Source organism: Erythranthe guttata, chromosome 2, assembly GCF_056151865.1.
Source record: "Erythranthe guttata isolate IM_541 chromosome 2, IM_541, whole genome shotgun sequence".
NCBI lineage: Eukaryota > Viridiplantae > Streptophyta > Magnoliopsida > Lamiales > Phrymaceae > Erythranthe > Erythranthe guttata.
In genome coordinates this window covers 16,681,790-16,702,634 of record NC_142534.1, presented here as the reverse complement: position 1 = coordinate 16,702,634, position 20,845 = coordinate 16,681,790, and the positions used below count along the sequence as shown (strand labels likewise).

General features: G+C 34.9%; 5 protein-coding genes across 9 annotated transcripts; 1 reads left to right on the top strand and 4 right to left on the bottom strand.

Moving 5' to 3' along the window:
• Nucleotides 1-492: 492 nt before the first annotated feature.
• LOC105964022 (myeloid leukemia factor) lies at nucleotides 493-2,355 on the bottom strand. The gene is made up of 7 exons (XM_088813696.1): nucleotides 2,288-2,355; nucleotides 1,571-1,897; nucleotides 1,311-1,483; nucleotides 1,152-1,232; nucleotides 983-1,058; nucleotides 789-875; nucleotides 493-700 (listed from the first exon to the last, which is right to left on the bottom strand). The coding sequence occupies exons 2-7, from the start codon at nucleotides 1,890-1,892 to the stop codon at nucleotides 621-623; spliced, it is 819 nt and encodes a 272-aa protein (XP_088669822.1). The 5' UTR covers nucleotides 1,893-1,897; nucleotides 2,288-2,355; the 3' UTR covers nucleotides 493-620.
• A 2,088-nt stretch (nucleotides 2,356-4,443) lies between these two features.
• On the bottom strand, nucleotides 4,444-8,178 carry LOC105963704 (DHHC-type zinc finger family protein). 2 transcript variants are annotated; one of them, XM_012988142.2, is made up of 8 exons: nucleotides 7,928-8,178; nucleotides 7,603-7,804; nucleotides 6,651-6,861; nucleotides 6,455-6,546; nucleotides 6,093-6,216; nucleotides 5,924-6,009; nucleotides 5,474-5,539; nucleotides 4,444-4,927 (listed from the first exon to the last, which is right to left on the bottom strand). In XM_012988142.2, the coding sequence occupies exons 2-8, from the start codon at nucleotides 7,789-7,791 to the stop codon at nucleotides 4,802-4,804; spliced, it is 894 nt and encodes a 297-aa protein (XP_012843596.2). In that variant the 5' UTR covers nucleotides 7,792-7,804; nucleotides 7,928-8,178; the 3' UTR covers nucleotides 4,444-4,801. The 2 variants fall into 2 exon arrangements, with proteins under 2 accessions (XP_012843596.2, XP_012843595.2); XM_012988141.2 differs by having other exon boundaries at nucleotides 7,603-7,948.
• A 942-nt stretch (nucleotides 8,179-9,120) lies between these two features.
• On the bottom strand, nucleotides 9,121-11,529 carry LOC105963703 (small ribosomal subunit protein uS15). The gene is made up of 5 exons (XM_012988140.2): nucleotides 11,367-11,529; nucleotides 11,199-11,271; nucleotides 10,244-10,382; nucleotides 9,891-10,077; nucleotides 9,121-9,360 (listed from the first exon to the last, which is right to left on the bottom strand). Exons 1-5 carry the CDS (start codon nucleotides 11,387-11,389, stop codon nucleotides 9,327-9,329), a joined length of 456 nt encoding a protein of 151 aa, XP_012843594.1. The 5' UTR covers nucleotides 11,390-11,529; the 3' UTR covers nucleotides 9,121-9,326.
• A 103-nt stretch (nucleotides 11,530-11,632) lies between these two features.
• On the top strand, nucleotides 11,633-15,321 carry LOC105963702 (polyphosphatidylinositol phosphatase). 4 transcript variants are annotated; one of them, XM_012988139.2, is made up of 8 exons: nucleotides 11,633-11,846; nucleotides 12,195-12,370; nucleotides 12,476-12,598; nucleotides 12,930-13,135; nucleotides 13,736-13,879; nucleotides 14,284-14,501; nucleotides 14,610-14,868; nucleotides 14,969-15,321. In XM_012988139.2, the coding sequence occupies exons 2-8, from the start codon at nucleotides 12,286-12,288 to the stop codon at nucleotides 15,095-15,097; spliced, it is 1,164 nt and encodes a 387-aa protein (XP_012843593.2). In that variant the 5' UTR covers nucleotides 11,633-11,846; nucleotides 12,195-12,285; the 3' UTR covers nucleotides 15,098-15,321. The 4 variants fall into 4 exon arrangements, with proteins under 4 accessions (XP_012843593.2, XP_088669854.1, XP_088669861.1 ...); XM_088813728.1 differs by having other exon boundaries at nucleotides 11,713-11,846; nucleotides 12,195-12,331; XM_088813735.1 differs by lacking the exon at nucleotides 13,736-13,879 and having other exon boundaries at nucleotides 11,713-11,846; nucleotides 12,195-12,331.
• Nucleotides 15,322-16,333: 1,012 nt separating this feature from the next.
• LOC105963978 (UDP-glucuronate 4-epimerase 3) lies at nucleotides 16,334-18,316 on the bottom strand. The gene has a single exon (XM_088813720.1). It carries the CDS (start codon nucleotides 17,949-17,951, stop codon nucleotides 16,659-16,661), a length of 1,293 nt encoding a protein of 430 aa, XP_088669846.1. The 5' UTR covers nucleotides 17,952-18,316; the 3' UTR covers nucleotides 16,334-16,658.
• Between the last annotated feature and the right edge of the window lie 2,529 nt (nucleotides 18,317-20,845).

Genomic DNA, 20,845 nt, shown 5'->3' with positions numbered 1-20,845 from the left:
ATGAGTACGAATGACTATGGGCGACTATGATTACTATGGGTTCCTATGGGTGTCTACGATTACTACGGGTTCCTATGTCTGTTGGTGACTATGGCAAAAAAAAATAAAAAAAAAAATCATAATTTTCAATAATGTAAAAAAAAAGGAAAAAAAATAGATTTTTATAATACTAAAAAAAATACAAAAATGGAAAAAAAAAATCGTGTTATACAAAAAAATATTAAAATTATTAGATGTAAAAATTAAGTATATTGCAGATTATTTTGATAAATACAGTTTAAAATATTACTTAGTGCAGATTTTATTTTTTGTGTATGGAGGGCATTTTTGGAATAAAAATTATAAAGGATGTGAAGCTAATTTTATTTAGACTTGTCATTTAGTTCTAATAAGGTTTGTCACCAGGGACTTATATCTTAAGACCCCTATTTTAAATGTCGTCCAAAGTTAAAGTATACTAATTAAGAAAGAACTAATAATAACAACAACAACAACAACAACAACAGCAACAATTACTTATTATCATAATTCAGATAGAAACAACAACAAACTATAATCATTTCTACCAAATTTCAGTAGCTGATATAATATTTTGGCCATTCTTCGACAAAAATGCCGAGCTATTCAATGTTGATCCTTACAACCTTCTTCGGTCTACCTCCGGAATTTTGCTGAGCTTGTAAATTACCAAAATTGCCCCCTTCAATTCCAAAACGAAAGAACTTACAAGACTAAGCATATATAACTTACAAGAGTAGAAAAAAATAAAATAATAATAATGTACTTACCAGGAAAATCGAATGTATTATTCCAACCATGCAAATGCTGCCTATCTGCATTGCCTCTCCAAGCTTGTTCAAACCCCTCGAGCTCGTCTGAGATATAATATAATATTCAGCTTCTTACACAACACAAAACGGATAAATTAAAACCGATATATCTGTCTTTTACTGTATAACTAATGTCTGAAAAATTGACTAACCCTGTTCTAGGTTGTGCAGACTCTGCATAGTGTCCACCTTACCATCCGAATCAAGCTTCCTCATTACCAAATGTCCCTGTCAAATAAATCGAATTATTATTTTAGATTTTATTTTATTTTCGCAAATCTATTTTATTTGTTATTTCTTGAAACAAGCAAGGTATCTTACCTTGTCATGAATTCCTCTAGAAATCTTGTGTGTTGCTTCACCGGTTGTTTTATCCGCTTGTTTGATCTCTTCCAACGTCACCTAAATAGTCAACAAAATCAAGACCATAAACTGAAAATAAAAAAAATCAAGTTAAAGAAACATATGAAATTGTCATACTCCATCACTCCCAATCCTACGAGAAGTTGAGGCCGTGTAATAAGCTCCATTAATCCCACCATAAGTAACTCTCTGAAAGCTCACACTCTTCGTCTGTGGTTGCATTACTTCTACTTTTTTACGATCATTGCTATACGATACATCTCTTCCGTTGCTTATACTCTTTTCACACTCTGCCAAAATTAGGGCTTTTTACTATCAATATACAAAAAATCTCCATTTTTTTTCTAAACAATAAAAGCAAGAGAAGTAATCTTTACCGTTGGATTGAAGTTCATCAGGGTGCTCAACGAGCGGATTCCTATTCCCAAACGCAGCATCCTCCGTTTTCTCTTCCGGTTCTTCATCAGCATCACTGTCTAATTCTTCGATTACTGGTCCCTTTGATTTGTTTGTGTGATTTATATCACCAGGACTAATGGAACTAAATATGTTCGAAGCGAACAAGCTACTTTGTGGACGAGTGAAGAAAGGGTCATCAAAAGGATCCCTCCCATCGAAAACGCTACCACGAAAACCGAAATTATCGAATGGGGTATTCGAAGTATCGGAGTTGTCTCTAACTTTTCTGTCTCCTTGCATTATGCCTGTAATCAACTAATAATCAACTAAAAATAATTATTATCTAGAAATTCAACTTGCTATAGTAACAGCGGAGTATTACTTTTATCAAACTAATTCACGTTTTTTTTATCAGCCTCAATTCCATGAAATTCTGGTATCGGCAATTTATCGAACACATTGGGAGCATCATCAATTTTATACGATAATAGAAACTAATCAGAAAGGATAAAATTCACTCAGAAAACAGTACAGAAGAGAAAGAGAAGAAAGCAGGGGAAACAAAAAATCAAACAATATTTATCAACCGAAACCCTAGAACAACTATACAGATTAAAACACAAATTAAATGCATTCACCACTTCAGGAAAGCTTTGAAAATGGAAAACTGATGAAGGGAGATTTCATCGTTTTACCTTGTTGGATCGAGATTCGGGGAGAGATTTCCGACGAGAGACGACGATTGAAAGAAGTTTCGAGACTCTTTACTTGGGTTTGAATGAATATATATATAGAAGTTAAGCTGACACGTCCATATTGTTCGCGTACTTTCTCAATTTTGATTACGTATAATTTATTTTATTTTTAACTTTTATACAGCAAAAAACACGCTTTCAATTTAAAAGCGTTTTCATTTTGACACATTAAATTTCTCGTCAAAGGATAAGTTAACTTTAGATTATGCTATGAATTTCATTACGTACCTATTTTGTTTATCTGTGTAGATAAAAAATTATTAAAGAAACAAATTAGAACAGAAACAATTCATGGTTACGTGATTTTTTTTGTTTAAAAACAACTTATAAGATGATAAAGAGCTTATAAGTTATTTTAAAGTGCTAAGTAAATCTTTTTTATTTAAAATCTTAAAGTTCAAAATAAGTTGGAGAACTTCTTAAGATTTTCTTATTAAAGTAAGAGTAAAAAGCAGTTTACCCCCTAAACTATAGCTCGTTTTGCACTTTACCCCCCAAACAAATTTTTTTTGCACGTTTTTACCTAAACTACGGTTTTCGTTGCACGGTGCCTTAAAAAGGGAATATTCAGGGCATTTTTGCCGGAATCCCACACACGTGACTTTCACGTGATTTTTCCAAGGGCAAAAATGTCTTTTCATAAAGAAATTAACCTGGGTTTGATTTCCCCTTTTCTCTCCTTTTTTTTTCCCCTGCAATTGCCTCACATCTCCTCTTCTCTTCTTCTCCGTTACAACTTACAATACCTTTCTTTTCCCGGTTTTTTTTTTGTTGGTCTCGTTTTTGCCGGCGACGAAGTTCTCCGACTGGTACTTCGAAATGGCGGCGGGGCTGTTCCGGTCGAAGCGGACCTTCTCCTTCCACCACTCGCGGAGGTTGTCGGAGGAGCCGCTGACCGGCTTGCCCTTCTCCGGTATGATGTCGTACACGAACCCTTGCGCCTTCATTTTAAGCATGTACTTCAGGATCCCGTCTTGGGCCCGGGACATTTTTTTTCCGGCGGGCCTGCTCTTGGGACTGCCTCTGTTTTGCTAAATCCAGGGCCGAGCCGCCACCGCCACCGCCGCTGTCTTTGCCCCTGTTCGATTCCTTAAGCCTTTTCACCGAACATCATCATCTTATCAAGATCCTATAATTAAATTATATCGATCACCGGAATTTTCTTCAGACTATATATATATACTTCGAAAGTGTTGAAATTTACTTAATTGCCATTTTCTTCACCACCATCACCTGCAGAGATGAAACAATAAATTAAAGCTGCTAACCACGGAGAGAAAAAGCCAGATCCGAACATATTATAATGGAGAAAATTCAAAACATAACATCCCAGAAAAATCTAAACTCAGATTACCAAAATCCACTGGAAGAAAAAATAAATAAATAAATCAATTTAATGCATAATTACCAGTAATCTGATTTTGAAGAATAATTAGGTAAAAATCTATGGATTCTTTTTCCTTTTTTTCTTGTCTTCTCATATCCCAGTAAAAGACCAGCACAACAAAAAAAATGAAAAAAAAAGGGAAAGAAAATTATCGTAAGAGATTGAAGAAAGGAAGAGGAGATGTCAGGAAATTGGAAAAAAAAAAAAGAGAGAGAAAAGGGGGAAATCAAACCCAGGTTAATTTCTTTATGAAAAGACATTTTTGCCCTTGGAAAAATCACGTGAAAGTCACGTGTGTGGGATTCCGGCAAAAATGCCCTGAATATTCCCTTTTTAAGGCACCGTGCAATGAAAACTGTAGTTTAGGTAAAAACGTGCAAAAAAAAATTGTTTGGGGGGTAAAGTGCAAAACGGGCTATAGTTTAGGGGGCAAACTGCTTTTTACTCTTAAAGTAATACACCCTTAAAACAGCTTATCAGCTTTTAAAATAGCTAATCATATGGAATAATTTATCATTTATTTAAAATAAGCTTAGGCAAACCGGCCAATAGTTTATCATCGTACAACCGCATGAAGTTGATAGCGAAGCAAAAGCTATCCATCAAATGTAAACAAATATTCTATGGTTATTCAACTCTCAGTTACATTTTCAGACAGCAATTCTTTTAGCAGCAAAGAGAATAACAAACAAGAAATCGCACAGAGAGATCGAGTGTAAACAATAAAATCACTATAATACAATATTGTATACGTGTTAAAGATCGACGATGTTGAGATTAATCTACATTTCCGAAGGGAAAAAAAAGGGCTTACAAGTTTACAACAAATTCACCTATTGCCACATCACAGTCAGCGTTTCTCGATCAATTTCTTCTTGTGATACAAAAATCTACTCATCATCGTCTTCGAAATGCAATCCACCATTGTTTTTTTCTGCACAAATTTCTTTGGTCCCGAGTGTTGATTCAACAGAAGGAGGCTGATGAATTGAATGCTCTAGTCCCAAATAAGTTACACTCCTCAAAATTTAAATTCGACGTATGATTTATTATTTCATCATCCATTTTCAGAATTCTTGAGAATCGAGGTCAGGCTTCGAAGGATATTCAAAACCCTGAAGAGCAGGCATTCGCCGCAAATCTTCTTCAGAGTAAGCTGGGACAAACCAGTACTTTTTGTCCATTCCAAACACCTATTACAGGATATCAAGTCTTGTAAGAAAAGCGTGTGAACTACGGACAAGAAACTGAATTTTTGGCTTTAGTTTCATTACACACAAGCGGAAAATGAAAAGTAGCAAACAAGCCTATTGAGTTATATATAATGTCTGTGTTGAGCCATCTAAATTAAAACATATACCTTCAATTTTTTTGATATAACTTTTGTCTCGGAGATTAAGGAACTAGTGGTGCCGTAATTATACTTCTTTATGCACTGATTAAATTCTCATCACTGATAACTACAATTCTGGCAAACTTCCCTCCCCGTTTATCTGTCGAATTCTCATTTCTCGAATTTCCCATGTCTAGTGAAAAAACAAAATAGAGCTCTAATGTATAGACAACCTGATGAACATATTTACCAGCACCACCATGCCTAGAACGTGATTGACAAATTAAATCCTTACTAGTGTAATTTAACTGCTAGTTTTCTATAGACATTACAACCATGGTTGAAATTTAAATAATTACTCCCACTTAAAGAAGAAATGGTAGTTAAGACATAAGAGTACACTGACCTGCTCAAAGTTTCTTTTTCGTCCAAGATCATATCGCCATTTTGGAGTAGTCTTCTTCTCATAAGCCTAAACACAGAGAGAATACAAACATCAGTTATCACATTAAACAACAATGCAATCAAGATGTATCTTAATAAAACAGAAACGAAAAACAAAGCAAAAGGGGGGAAAAAGGAAACACTCTACAGAAAAGTTCAGTAAAATCCCTTCAACCTCTACAGTCGTAGTCGAATAAAACATTACCCATGAACAAGAATTAAAGGCACGATACAGGGTAAGAAAACTAAGAAAAGCTAAAAGGTTGAAGCAACTATTATCCATTAATATATGATACTGAAGTTTGACACAAACATTCAACATATCCTGAAAGTTATACCAAAACTTGGGCTATTAGGAGTTAGGACATCATCAATATCAAAATTATGAGAACAAAAAATCATGTAATAATACCTCAATGGTTGTGGTATTCCCAGCGACCAATGATATGTGCATAATCAAGAATCCCATTACGCTCAAAGCAAATGCCAAGTTTAATACTGCAAAATTAGCTTATCAGTGGCACTGTATTGAGAAGAATTATTAAAAAAAAATTAAAAAAAAAAAAGGTAAATAACTGTACCAAATGCAAGAAAGGTCGTTGCAAGAGTTCCTGGAGTCCCAGGAATCTCTCCGTCGCTAAAGAATGCAATAAAGTGCGGCAGTAAGGACAAAGTAACTAGAGTAGTTTCGAGGAACGTGTAGAACTGCATGACAAAAAGAAAGCAAACAAGAAACGGTGTCATGTTCCAATGAACACGTGTACAAAATCATTTCAAAAGGTCATAATATATTCATTGTTTATGCCAACAGTGAAACACTCACTGTATGAAAAATGGCATGGACAAAATTCAAGACCAAATTTGTGTAATAAGAAGAAAAACATAATAATCAAGACCAACAAAAGCAAGCCTTCATGACTCTGATTAAGTTATAGTACCGTACCAGGAAGAGAAGGAAATATTTGTAGTTCAGTGCCCCAACACAATTGACAACCCACACACAGTGATGGTCCATCTTCAGTATACACCTCCCACCTAAATAAGGTGATTCAATTACACATTAAGATTTTCCAATTACACATTAAAACAATAACAAAAAACAAAAATTTCCCAGGACGTAAATGTAAGAAGCAACTCACAAACAGAGCAGTGATGGCAGCGAGGTGGTTTCAGCTGGTTGCACTTTCTACAAAAACGGATTCTACCATTCTCCGATTCGGGTGGAAACTCCGACGCAGTTAATGGGTCACTATCACCTCTTTCTTCATCTACTGCTGGCCGCCAATTTGGAGGCACACCACCTGGATCCGTAAATACAACTGAAAAATAGCTCCACAGTAGCATTACCAGCTGCAAAAGCATTAATTGGTTAACTATTCAGTCCAATCAAATGATAAATACCCAAAGCCAACAATTTGTAAATATACTCAAAAACAAGAACTTCAAATCGAACAACAAAGAACTTAACCAAAGCCATCTATTGTTCTTCCTGGTTAAAATTTGCACCATCAAACCAAAACCATGAAAGAGGATTTCTTATCATTAGCCCACCTTTTATTAAGCCGAAAGCGTAAAAGAAGTGTAGACAAGTGTTGGTTAATTTTCGATGATTCAAAACTAAAAAGAAGCACCAAATCCACAACAATCATCGAGCACAGTGAAAAATCTTAAACATCTTGTCTTTCCAGATTACAAAAGATTTACACAAAACTCATTGTTTTTTCCAGATTTTATAATAAACTTTACACTACCAAAACCAAAATGAATTCGGGAAAAATCATTGCCATGATTAAATCATTTCAAAACAATAGTTCAATGGGAATGTTCAACCAACATTTTTGACTAATACTAAACCTCTAATCTCATTTAGCTGTGGGCTCAAAACAATTAGTACAAGAGGAGCTGATCTTAAGACAAAGGAAAACAGCAAAAAATAACGAAAAATTCAGAGAAAATAAAGATAAGGCAAATTTCCTAGAAACTAAAGAGTAAAATGCCAGGCAGATCAAGCTTAAAACAAAATCGATTTTCAAAATAACAAATACAAAAGCAAAAACAGACGAAATTCCCCAAAAATCGTAGCAGAATTACCAGACAATGAAACAAGATCAACACGACGAACGCGATTAGCGAATCGAGTCCGCCGGCGGCGAGTCCGGGGCCGTAATTTGTAATCACCACCGCATAATAGCTAACGCCGACGACGCCTAACACCAACAGTATCATGATCGAACCTAGCCCCCTCAACGCCGTGCAAAACTTGAACACGTTCCACGCCATCACCGCTCCAGATCTATACATAATAGTTTTCGATTTCCCAATCACAAAATTAAAAATCTGCTAAAGAGGGTGTGGAATACAAAATTAAGCAGAAAAAAAAAATCAAATCCGATAATCTTAGAGTGCCGAATTCAACGTTTTTTTTTCTCTCTCTCCGGAACGATGATGGTTAGGGTTTATGAATTCCGCCTGTGGAGTAAGAGTACAGCTATGGTGGAATCCATTAGTGAAAAATGAGCTGATTATTTACATCTATAATTGTTTTTCTTCCTTCATTTTTATTTTTATTTTTATTTTCCCATTTTCTTATTTAATTTAATTAAATGAATTAAGTCTTGGTCAATAATGGAAAGTTGGAAACCTTCTAATAAAACTTCAATGTTGTGTGCTGTTATTTGGCCTTTTTGGTGGTCATTGTTTGAGGATGAACATCTAGAAGGTTGTTACAATTACTTAATTAGTACAAGTAGTAGTCTTTGGTGTAAAGTTAAGAATAATCATCAATTATAATAATTAAAAGACACAATATGTCATAAAACAAAAATTATCGAAGAATAATTGTTTGATCGAATTGGTGGAGTAGAAAAGCGCAACGTCTAACAACCTGATTTTGATTTTTGTATAAGAACAGATTCCTTTGTCAACATAAATAGAAGATGAAATATTTGTCATTTGTAAAAAAAGAAAAGGGATCAAACACCAGTATACATTTTTATTTTTTAATGAAAGAATCCGCTACATAGCGTTGGATTAATCTATATCCTCTAATAATAGCTTGCAAACCATGTAAGTAACCAATACTAGTATACATTAATTTTATTGTTGAACTACCCATGCCATATAATTTTGCATACAACATTGTGGTGTGGATGGAAAAAGAAAAAGAAAATAGAAGCCAAAATATTGAAATAGCAAAAATTGACCTCGTTGACTTGGTCAAACATCGAAGATTAATGACATTGGACATTGGTCAAAATGTGAATGAGTCTTCACGTTGTACATATTTCTTAGAGGTGGTAAAGGTTTTATTAATATCTATACTTCCAACTATATTTTTCTTAATAAATGTTATTTATATATGTAATTATATTTTAAATAAAAATAGAAAATAAAAAGCACGCAAGCTATCCGAGCACAATTGCATCAGTCTAAAGTACAAGATGTTCCATAGTAACTATTAACACAAGAAACATGGACTCTCGATCGTTATAAAATAGGCCAGATTCCACGATTTCATATTCGTTCCAGCTCGTTCGAATGACGACTCATTTCAGATAAATTTATTACTTAATTTAAATCAATAAAAGAACCTAAAGTAACCGGTCAAAATTCAAAATAAGATGTTTATAGATTTCATGCAAGGTGATTAACAATCAAAATCGACCGTCAAAACTTCGATTAAACTAGTCAGATAATAAGAAATAGGACAATGGCAACAATTAAGGAAGCAAAAGTATCTAAAATACTAAAAAACCGTCTCCTTCATCAAAATATTACTCAGAATCAAATATCCGATTTTCTGCAATACATACTCCTTACGCCACGAGGGTGCTGGCGGTAGTAGATTCACTGCAAAGGAAATAGAAGATTAATAATTGTTGGAAGCGGGAATATATATAAATAAACGAAGCATTATCTTTTCAAGGGCACAAATAAAACACATAATTCAATTTCCAGAAAGGTCATTAAAGATGATAGCAGATATGTTTTTGTATTCTCGAGATTTGTAACAATCTTTTTATTGGGTAATATCCTTCACAAGATTGTGTAATAATATGCAATAGTAGGAGTTAAGCTCGAATTATCATAAGGTTGAAACCTAAACTCGAAACATTTGACAAAATATGACAATACTGTCGATCTAGTTCTATATCCTCATTCCCAAGACAATGCCTCAAGTGAGGAGACATAAAGCAATCGAATTTAGCAGCTTGTTTACTCTGAAATGAAGCTATTGACAGCTGGCAACAGTTTCTCGGAGTCCGTCAATACTCAAATAAAGTCAACTTATTTTCAAGACATAAGTTAAACGGGATTTCCAAAACTTAGGCTAATTTATCTAGTTAGAAGAGGACTAATCAAGATTTCGGTGGACTTACTATTTCCAGACAGGTGGAAGCTTCTTTGTTTTCTTGTAGTAACGAGCAAGTCTGTGGATTCTGCTCTCAACGAGAATTAGCCTAAACTTGGAATCCTTGTCCTTTCTGTTCCTCTCCAGATGCTTCCGGATGGCAACAGCTTTCTTAATGAGGTGATAAAGATCCTCCGGAATCTCAGGAGCAAGTCCTGGGCAGATCAAATATTATACGAGTTAATTATTCAGTTGTTTGTACCTATATATATATATATATATATATATATATATATATATATATATATATATATATATATATATATATATATATATATATATATATATCAAACATCAACGTTTGATACAGAAGAAACATACCATGTGCCTTGAGAATCCTTAAAATCTTGCTGCCAGTGACACTCTTCACTTGGGCAATACCATGAGAATCACGAAGAATAACACCAATTTGGGAAGGTGTCAAACCCTTTTTTGCAAACTTACAGATGTTTTCTTCGACCTGAAATACAAGAAATTTATTAGGAATCGGGTAATACTATGAGAACTGAGAAGTAGTGTAACATATACAATGTAACAAAAGCGCAGTACTGGACAATAAACGTAAAATTTATCCTCAGTTAGAACAGAATAGGATATATACTCGATAATAACTTGAACCCAAATCGAGATAGATAACCGAAAAAGAAACTAACTCATACAACAGACTAAACCCAAAAGAAACTCAGTCAGGACAGAATAGTAGATGTACTCGACAATAACTTGAACCCAAATCGAGATGGATAACCGAAACGAAACTAACTAAGCAAACAGACTAAACCCAAACGAACCTCGTTTAATAATGATTTTGTATTAGGTGAAACAGTTATAGCTTATAAATCCAATCCAACTGATGTAAACAAACTACAATAGCTTTCAAACTAAACATCTAAACTCAGATTTTTTTTTCTAAACCACCATATTCAATTCTATACGAGAACTTTGATACTGCTAAAATAAAATTGCACATTCTACAATTAACATAAAGATACGCAGAGTAAATAGTATATGTTCAACAACATTTAATGGTGTATCTCCGATCAAAGCTCGAATATTAATTAGTGCACATAAGCAATAAGCATACGGAACAATCATCGGTTTATGCATCAATGTAACTGGTAAGATGAATTTCATATTCATCTATTCGACAAAAATGCAAGCAGAATCAATGGCAACGCAATATCTTCTGTTCTAGAGAATAATTAATTAAATGTAAACATAAAATCAAACATCAAAGAATAAATGAAAAAACAAAATTAATGGAACAGAGATCACGTACATCTGGAGAAGAGATCTTGAGCCAACTCGGCGGAGTCCTCTTGTACGGAAGTGCTGATGCTGAAATACCCTTTCTGCAATAATAAAGTACAAATTCTCAGAAATCGGGGGAAAAAAAGAAGAAGCACATTACAAAGAAGAAGTACGCGCAGATAGAGAGAGGACAAACCCTCGGCTGTGCATACGACCCATGGTGGCGGCTGTTGTTCGGAGCCCGGCGGAGTGAATCGACGGCGGCGGCGGCTTCGGTTAGCTGAACACGAGTTGAAACCCTAGAGTGACAAGCGGGGAGATAGAGAGTGAAGTTTGTATATATATGAGAAGCGGATTTGCAATTGAGTCCTTGAAGTTCGGCCGTATTTCAATTTACACATCTAAATTTATTTTCCTTTTACTTTTTTCTTATATATTATTTATTTTCAAGCATTTTGGACCAATTGAAATAATGGAATAAACTAGAAAAGGCTAAAAGGCCCAATCTTCTCAAACGGGCCGTATTAATGCGGGCCCAATCTGGACCCGAAATGCTCGGGCTTTCCAGTCGTTAATTGCAAAACACAAATGCAGCAGGAGTGAGAGAATTCTTCATTCAGATGGGAAGAACGTTTGCTGTGATTTCTGAGCTTCTGGAAAGAACTGATTAATCAAAGTAAGTAATCGGATTTTCATTTTACTATAGTAAACTGTAAAGATCGCCAGTTAATTTTGATCCGATGCATGTTTCTGTAGTTGAATCCATCAATTTATCACATCTTCCGCGCAATTTTATTTTCGTTTTGTTCAGAAAGAACAAGCTTTATACGAGTTGAATTTTTGAGATTTAATGTCGGAAAATCTAGGTTATTAATTATTACTCGCTATTTATTCACCTTCTGGACTTATTTGTGGTTAAAACGCTGCTGATTTTGATGTTTACATTTTTCCCTATTTGAGAGTGTTCATTTATTTTCTGATCTGTGCTTAGAAGAATTACATACAAAATTTGTTGCTGTTGCAGAGGGAAATGCGGAAACAGTTAGAATTAGGGTTTATGAACTGTACTTGGTGCACCTGAAAGCAGAGGAGTGCTGCCTTTTTGTGGAGGGAGTATGCTGGGGAAGAGAATATGCGTTGGATGGAATCGGTTGTTTTTATGTATGCCCGTAGTTATATTAATCGTCCACTTGCTCTCGGGTAGACAATTCGATGTTTTCTGAAAGAAACAAAAATTTCTTGCATATGTTAAAATTTCCTGAGCAATTTTTTTTTAATGAAAAGAGAAATTGATGCATGTTTCAGTTACGGAGCTCAATCAACAAAATAATTTTGGGGGTGTACATAAAGAGAAGCCGAGAAAATCCGATCATCTTATTCTTGGACCTGCTGCTGGCGAGGGACTGCCTGATCGTTTGCAATGCCAAGGTTTAGTGAATTCCTTTTTCCTTTCAGATAAATTTATTAGCTCGTGTTTTTGTTTTGCGTGCACATGAGTATTGTCTGAGCAGAAACTTAGAGAGTAATTCTTGGTGTGTTTTTTTTATAATTTCCACAGTCAAGTAATTTTCTACCGGTCCTGTTTTCTCAACCATTTTTATAATAAATGTATCGACAATTTCGCATTGATGGTATGTGTTAATCCCATTTCGAGAGCTTATGCAAAAGAAGAAAGAGAAAGGGAACAAAAAGTGTTTCTTATGATTTAGTTCGCTTCATTTGATCCAGGAGCTAACAGGTAAATTTGAAATGTTTGCAGGAACGAAGGCTCTCAGCAAGATGCATTTTGGAACATCCCTTAACAATTCTCGCTCACCTGATCGTGTCGCTCTTGTCACTGTGTTTACTATCTACAACTCTACTGTTGAGAGCAGACCAGCTGATTTGGTTACTGTTGGGAATATTTCATATGGCAAAATGGAGAGATCAATGGCCATTTTGAATGTTTTCGTAAATTTCATTCAGGTATTAGTGTTTTCAGAACTACATTTTATGAAAGAGTTTGATTTTGTTTATAAATTCGATCTTTTTCTTTCGGCACGTGAGTGTGCACAGAATCTCATACTCTTATGATTTGTGAATTAGCAGTAGTTGGGGTTTCGAATTCAATTTTTTCCCTAAAATTTGCCGAAATGCTATATCTACATGCATGGGTAACTGACTTGCAAGAAAGAATTTATGGGGAGTGGAAACTGCCTTAAACCTCGTTTCCTTCATATTAGGACTTTAAAATATGAAACGGACTTTTAAGATATTTTCATAAAACAGATAATATAAAAATATAAGTCATTTACTTGTTCGCCAGAAAATATTTTTGGCTTCTTAACGATTGAATAATATTGGATCAGCTAATCGTAAGATAAATCAAGGATAGGAGAAATGTTGACATATTGAAAATTTAACATGCTTTCTGGAAACACTGTAGCTACTTTTGGTTTAATAAATGTAAGTTATATCTGTTATTAAAAAAAAAAAAAAAATTAAGCTGTATGGTTACTGTATGCACAATCATTTTTTACTATCCCAATTAGATATACAATATTGATATTTGACCATTTACTGTAGGCGGTCATGCCCCAAACCAATGTTATCATTCTTACCGATCCCGCCTCCGAGCTTCCACTGAATAGAGATATGGTTACCATACAACCAATACAAGGTGAATATTCGAGAGACAAGTTGATGCTTCAAAGAATCAGGTCTTACATTGTAAGAGCAAAGGGCACTGTTGGAAAATGACACATGCTTTTTGTTACTAATTACTATTTACCTTAGCTTCATGTTACATAAACGTGTTCAATACTTTGCTGTAAAATGCTAGTTTTTGTTTTGCATATAGTTCGTTTTTGACTTGTATGCATAGCAATGGCTGATTTGAGTGACTCGTTTTCACATCTGTCTAGCACATATTCACTTGACCTGAATGCAGACTCATTATATTAGCTTTATGTTGCATGTGTGTGTGTTGGTGTGTGTGAGATATCTTGCTATAAAATGCTCATTTTCGTTTGCAATTAGTTCATCACTATTGATTTGGAGTTCACGAGCAAGAGACCTTTAGTTATTCATTAAAAATTTACCGCTTCTTATTCGAATTTAACTTGTTTATGCAGGCCTTCCTAGAAAGTAGGCTCGAGGGGCTGAACGAAAATCAGGAGCAAGTCACTCATTTCATTTTTACAGACTCTGATATAGCAGTAATAGATGACCTGGGACAAATATTTACCGACTATCCTGATTTTGATCTGGCTCTCACCTTCCGAAACAACAAAGATCAACCTCTCAATTCAGGATTCATTGCAGTAAGAGGCACTGCAGAGGGAATCAAAAGGTGCTTTGTTTCTTTAAAAAAATCTCTCTAGAACACAAATAATGGAAATGATTAGATTTGAGCCCCACACTTCTCCATCTAAAAATAATGTTGTTTCTTTGTCTAAAGAGGGAAGGCTTTCTTACAAGAAGTGCTGAAAGTTTACAGTTCGAGATTTATGGAATCTTCTCGCATGCTCGGAGATCAATTAGCTCTTGCGTGGGTTATAAAATCCCACCCCAATTTTAATACAAGAAGATATTCGAAAAGAGAGGCTTTTCTAGACAAAATCGGCGGTGCTTCAGTGCTTTTCTTACCATGTTCTGTCTATAATTGGACGCCGCCAGAGGGTGCTGGTCAATTTCACGGGATGCCCTTGGATGTCAAGGTAAAAAACTTGTACATTAAACTACTGATTTATTTGTTAATTTAAAAAAAAAAAAAAAAAGAATCATCTCTTTCAAATCTGGCTTGATTTGTGGAAACAGGTAGTTCATTTCAAGGGATCGAGAAAACGACTTATGCTCGAGTCTTGGAACTTTTTCTCGTCTTATTCTAGCCTATCGGATATGCTATGCCTTATTTTGAAGAGTGGAAGGACAAAATATGATTTCTGAACTTTTGTATAGGCTTCTTTTCATGTGTTCAACTATCATGTTTTGTTGTGTGAAGTGCATATTTGTGGCCAATTAATTCAAAGTTGTGATATGTTTGCACACTCTTGAAGTAATTGTTTCGCTTAATTGAGTAATGGGAGTTTTATTTCTGAAAATAGTTCATTTCGTTCAAGTGAACTGAAAATGTTACACTATTGTGCAATTTTCATTTATTTTCTAGCTTATTGGCCAAACTTGTCATTTATTGATGCTGTATTTAAGTCAGTTTCATTAATGATTATTATTGGGGTAAAGAATTATAAATTTTCTTACATGTTTACTCTTGCGGTTTCAAATTTAGTGGAATATTCTCCAGTTTGTACCCGTTTTATTCAATTCGAGCTTCCACGCAGTGGAACAAGATGATCATAAAATGTGTCTCCTGACTTGTAAATATTAGATTGTGGTGCATCAGAAACTGCATTTTTGCATAAAACGAGTACTAATTAGAGGACATTCTTGTTCAATTTGGCAGCATTAGAGTGGACGTGTAAGAAAATTCATAGTTGGAGATGATTGTAATTACCCAAATACGAGGGGTTTTTTCATAGTTTGACCTTATCTAATTTACCCTTATTTATTACCCAACCTATTACACTATGAAGGAAACCTTAGAATGAAAGAAACATCTCACGACTCACAACACAGTTTCATCATGGCACGTTATATTTGGTTATAAACTCTACCTAACTCAACACCATCATCACTTTCTTCAAACCAGCAATTGAAATTACAGTTTCACTATTAGTAATCTGCACCAATAATAAACCATGAACTCACAAGAATGTCTCATGTTATAAACTATGAACTATGATCTACATTTAATATGAATCTAAACTATGTATCTAACTCAAATTCAGTTAAATAAGTTATCATAGTAATGTAGTCCTAATCGAACGAACGTACATAGTATGTAAAACGAGACAGTAACAAAATCTATAAAAATCGAACAAAGATTAATTACCAAAATCAGCAAGCCCCTGCTCCAAAAACCAGAAAAGGTAAACCGTAAATCCCAGAAAATTCATAATTTCTTCAACCAAGATAGATCTCCTCGTATTCAAGAACGAACAGTTAAATTCACAGCAAATTTGGAGCATATATGTTAATAAAAGGCAGTTAGTTATCATACTGCGCAAAACAAACTGAATTCATTAAATGAAGAATCTACATACATACAAGCATCGCCAAATGTCAAAAACTAGTGTATGTTGTTTTATTCGAATTCGTAATCCATAACGACACATGTCCATCGTCAAATCACTCGAAATTTGTTCTATCAGTCACATTGAATTCTACTATGATCATAAAACTACAACAAATACAATTCCCACCACAAACGACAAAAAAAATCTCGTTTTCTTGTCCTTCCAATGCACAACAGCTCCGAAAACCTCCGCCGTGTTAAAAAGAACACGATAATTGGCCCAATCAACAAACCAACAGAGATAGGTTTTAAAAAAAAAAACAATCACAAGAATCAAAATGGGAAAAAAGAATCGTAATATTTTCTCCGTAAAAATCACTGCGTACTCTTTTTCTCATTACCGTAATAACTGAGGTACCATCTGACAAATTTCTTCAACCCCGTTTGAAGATCAGTCGTCGGTTTATAACCAAGCTCCCTTTGAGCCAAGCTTATATTCGCATGAGTAAACTGCACATCTCCATTTCTTGGCAATTTCATAATCAACCTCTTTGCCTTCACCTTAAGCAATCTCTCCAAAATAGAAACGAGATCTGAAACCGGCACCGGAGAAGTATTCCCCAAATTAAAAACCCTCAATTGGGCCGCCCCCTTTTTCTTGCCCCCACTCCCCGTACTTTTTTCCGCAGTATCCAACGCACCCAAACAACCCTTTACAATATCGTCAATGTAGGTGAAATCTCTAGCCACAGTGCCGTGATTGGCCGCCTCGAAAATAGGGATCGACTTCCCTTTCAAGATATCTCTAGTGAAGAAGAAGTAGGCCATGTCGGGCCTTCCCCAAGGCCCGTAGACAGTGAAGAATCTCAATCCGGTTAAAGAAAGCCCGTGTATGTGGTTGTAGGTGTGCGCGATTTCTTCGCCGGCTTTCTTAGTGGCTGCGTACAAACTCGCGGGCTGATCCGTTCGATCGAGCTCCGAAAACGGCACCTTTGAATTCAATCCGTAGACGGAGCTGCTCGATGCCCATACAATGGCCGGCTGAGGGTTTGCGTTCTTGCAGACTTCGAGGATGCTGACTAGGCCCGCGATGTTGCTGTGCACGTACGAGCTCGGATTCTCCATGGCGTACCGGACGCCCGCCTGAGCTGCGAGGTGCATGACGTGGCTGAAGGGGACGATGTCGAAGAGCTTCTTCAGCAAAACGACGTCGTTTATATCGGCTTCTACAATGTAGACCCCTGTTCTCTCTAGAAGGGCCTGCCTGGCTCTTTTCAGGGACGGGTCGTAGTAGTCGTTGAAATTATCGAGCCCTAGGACGCCGTCGCCGCGGCGTTTGAGGGCGGCGGAGACGTGTGTGCCGACGAAGCCGGCGGCGCCGGTGACGAGGACGGAGATTCCATTACGCGACCTGATTTTGGCGGAGGCGCGGACGCGGATTTCGAAGTTGGGGCCGTCGTAGTCGGTTCGGAGGAGCCTTCTGGAAGGATCGGAGGAGGTTTGGGAGGAAGAAGGTGATCTGTAGAAGAAGACGAAGATCAAGGCGAGGAAGAGGAAGGACCAGAAAGTGAGCTTGGCTAGGGAAGAATGGAGCTTCAGGCGATTGTATGGAGATTTCTCGATCTTGAATTTTCCTGGTGTCGATGGGGCGCTGTCAATGTGCTTCATCTGTGGCGAAAATCACGATCGGAAAAAATAAAAAAATAAAAATCTTCTGCAGGATTTGAGAAATTGGGTGGGATTCTCTCTCTATCTCTCTCTCTCTTCCTCAATGTGCGCTAGGGTTTGTTTGATTGATGTATGGGGGGGGGGGGGGGAAGGAAAGTGGAAATGTAGGGATTTGTTTTTCACATTTGGGCGAATTTGGTTATGGAAGATTGTAGAGAGAGAAAGAGGAGAGAGAGAGAGAGAGAGAGAAGGATGGCTGGAGGTGGTGGTGGAAGAGTTTTCTACGGTTTTATTAATGGGGGGAATCTTCTGGTTTCTTGGAGGAAACTGGTGGTTGGTGGTGGTGCTGATGCTATTTTTATTTTTTTATTTTTTTATTTTATTTATATATATATATTTTTTAATTTCCTTGTTTTCTTTTACAGAGAGGAAAATAAAATTGAGATTATGATCATCGAATAATATGGGTTGATTGGAGAGAGAGAAAGAGATGAGAGAGAGAAGAGAGAGAGGGGTGGGGCTAAAAATGGGAGGGAGAGGAATAAAAAAAACTTTGATGGTGAAATACTGAAATTTAAAAAAATGGATTAATTAAAGAGTAAAGAAGAGAGTCAAACAAGAAGGGTCATTAAATGTTTAGGATTAGTGTTAATTTTCACATGATTATGATTAGTGAGTTTAATGCAAATGAAATTCTAGGTTATATATATATATATATATATATATTTTTTTTTTTTTTCTTTTTTTTTTTGCTCTCTTTTCAATGATAATTAAATATTTTGTTGAAGTTGGATGAATTCAAAGGATAAAAGAGTGAAAAAGGGATTGTGTTGCTTTGATTGGTTGTAAAGTGCATTGAAATTTAGGCCTTGATTTTCACATGGCATTGCCCATACCAATAATAAATATTGTTTGTGGAGTGGGTTAAAGTTTTGGATTTTTTAAGTATGGGTTTTTTGGAGGCTTGTGTCGTGCAGACGACGACGCTGATATTACACTCGGTGAAATATTATAAATTTATTTATTTATTTTATATATAATTACATGTATGGATGCATATTATTTTTTTAATTTTATTTTTTAATCCTATTCCACTCATTTTGTCATTCTTTAATTTTATCCTTCTACATAAAAATTCCTACATTTTATTTTTATTATATTTAAATTCAATTTCATTTAGTGTTGTTGAATTTATAAATATTTAATTGGGGAAATCATATAACTCAAAATTTGTCCATGGATTTATCTTGAAATTGAAAAATTGAGGTTTCTTCTACCTAGACTGAAGAGTTGTTCGGCGATTTTTGTGGATAAAAACAATAAAAATGATGGAAATTTTTGACCTAGAAAAACTTCACAAATCCAGAAAAACGAGCGTATGCAGTAGACACTAGCTTCAGTTATGCTCAAAATTTGATAAACTCGTGTTTTGATGATTATAATGCGATATTCGGAGGTGGCCCATTGGATGGTGTGAGAGATTTGTGGGGATATGGAATTTTTTGAGAATCCCACATTTAATTTATTTCATTTTTACTAGATAATTAGGAGTGGATATATACTCTTGTGTTAAGAAAAAATAAGTACTCCCTTTGTTCCATAATATCTGTCTCTTTTGAGAATTTTTTTTTGTTTCATATTATCTGTCACTTTACAATTCCAATGCTGCATTAATTGCTTATTTTTCAATTTTACCCTTATTAACTCTATAGCATTCTTCCTGCATTAATTAATAAACAAGGGTATTTTAGTCCATCAATATCTATTTTCCTAAAATCAAGACATATTTATTGAGATTCTTAAGATTTGTGCCAAGGTGAAAAACGACACCTATTTAGGAACGTAGGGAGTATTAATTAATCACTTAATATTTATGCACATATTAAACTAGAATATTAAGCATGTCAACATATAAGTAAAAAAAGAAAATTTCAACTTTTCTTGATAAATAAAATATTTTTCACCACTCAAATTTTCCATCCCATTTTTTTTTTTAAATAGAGGTATGAGTTGAATGCAAATTAAATTAAAAGCTAGTCACATTTTACTTGGTGTGTATAATTAATGCAAACAAACTTTAGAACAAGGCAAAAAAAAGTCTCTTTAATTTGTCATATTCATGTGCCATTTTGTTAGGCATCATGTGAGTGTGTTTTATTTATTTTTAATTAATTTATTTATTTTATTTAAAAAAATTTACTACATCAAATCCATCTCTACCCAACAACCAGTTTGCTTCAAGGGAAAGTTCATTTGACTAAAAAGAGTAATGCTAAAGGGAAATTACAAAAAATAAAATAAAATAAATCATGGGTTAAAAACCGATCCATAAAGAACTCTAATATTTTTATTACATAAGACAAGACTCATAAATAAAATGGCCTGCCATTTTAAGGTCACAAATGAATTTACTTTTAATTTAAGGATGTAAAAAAAATAGTTTAATAACTTATGAGTACCCCATTTTATATTTTTTGAGTACCTAACAAAAACTAAGTACATCCATCATGTGATCCAATTTCATTTTTTTTTTTTTTTTATTTAAATATTTCCATCCAAAAATAGGCAAGGCATGTGAATCTTTATTGAAAAGGGTAGGATTGTTGTTCCCAATTACAACACTATACCGTTTTATTTATTTATGGTTTGCAAAAAGTTAAAAATGAAGCTAAAAAAGTTGGGGTTATATGAGATAACCCCCTCACCCAATTTCCTAAGAGGGATAAATCCAATTAATAATTTCATTTTTGAGATAACCCCCTCCCATAGCAAAATACTTATATTACCCTTGTAGTGTATTTTTTAATTTTAATGTTTAATTTATTTTTCCAAAATAACTCCCCTAAAAATCCGCCTAATCCCCAAAATCTCTCAAAAAATCTTATGCCATTTCA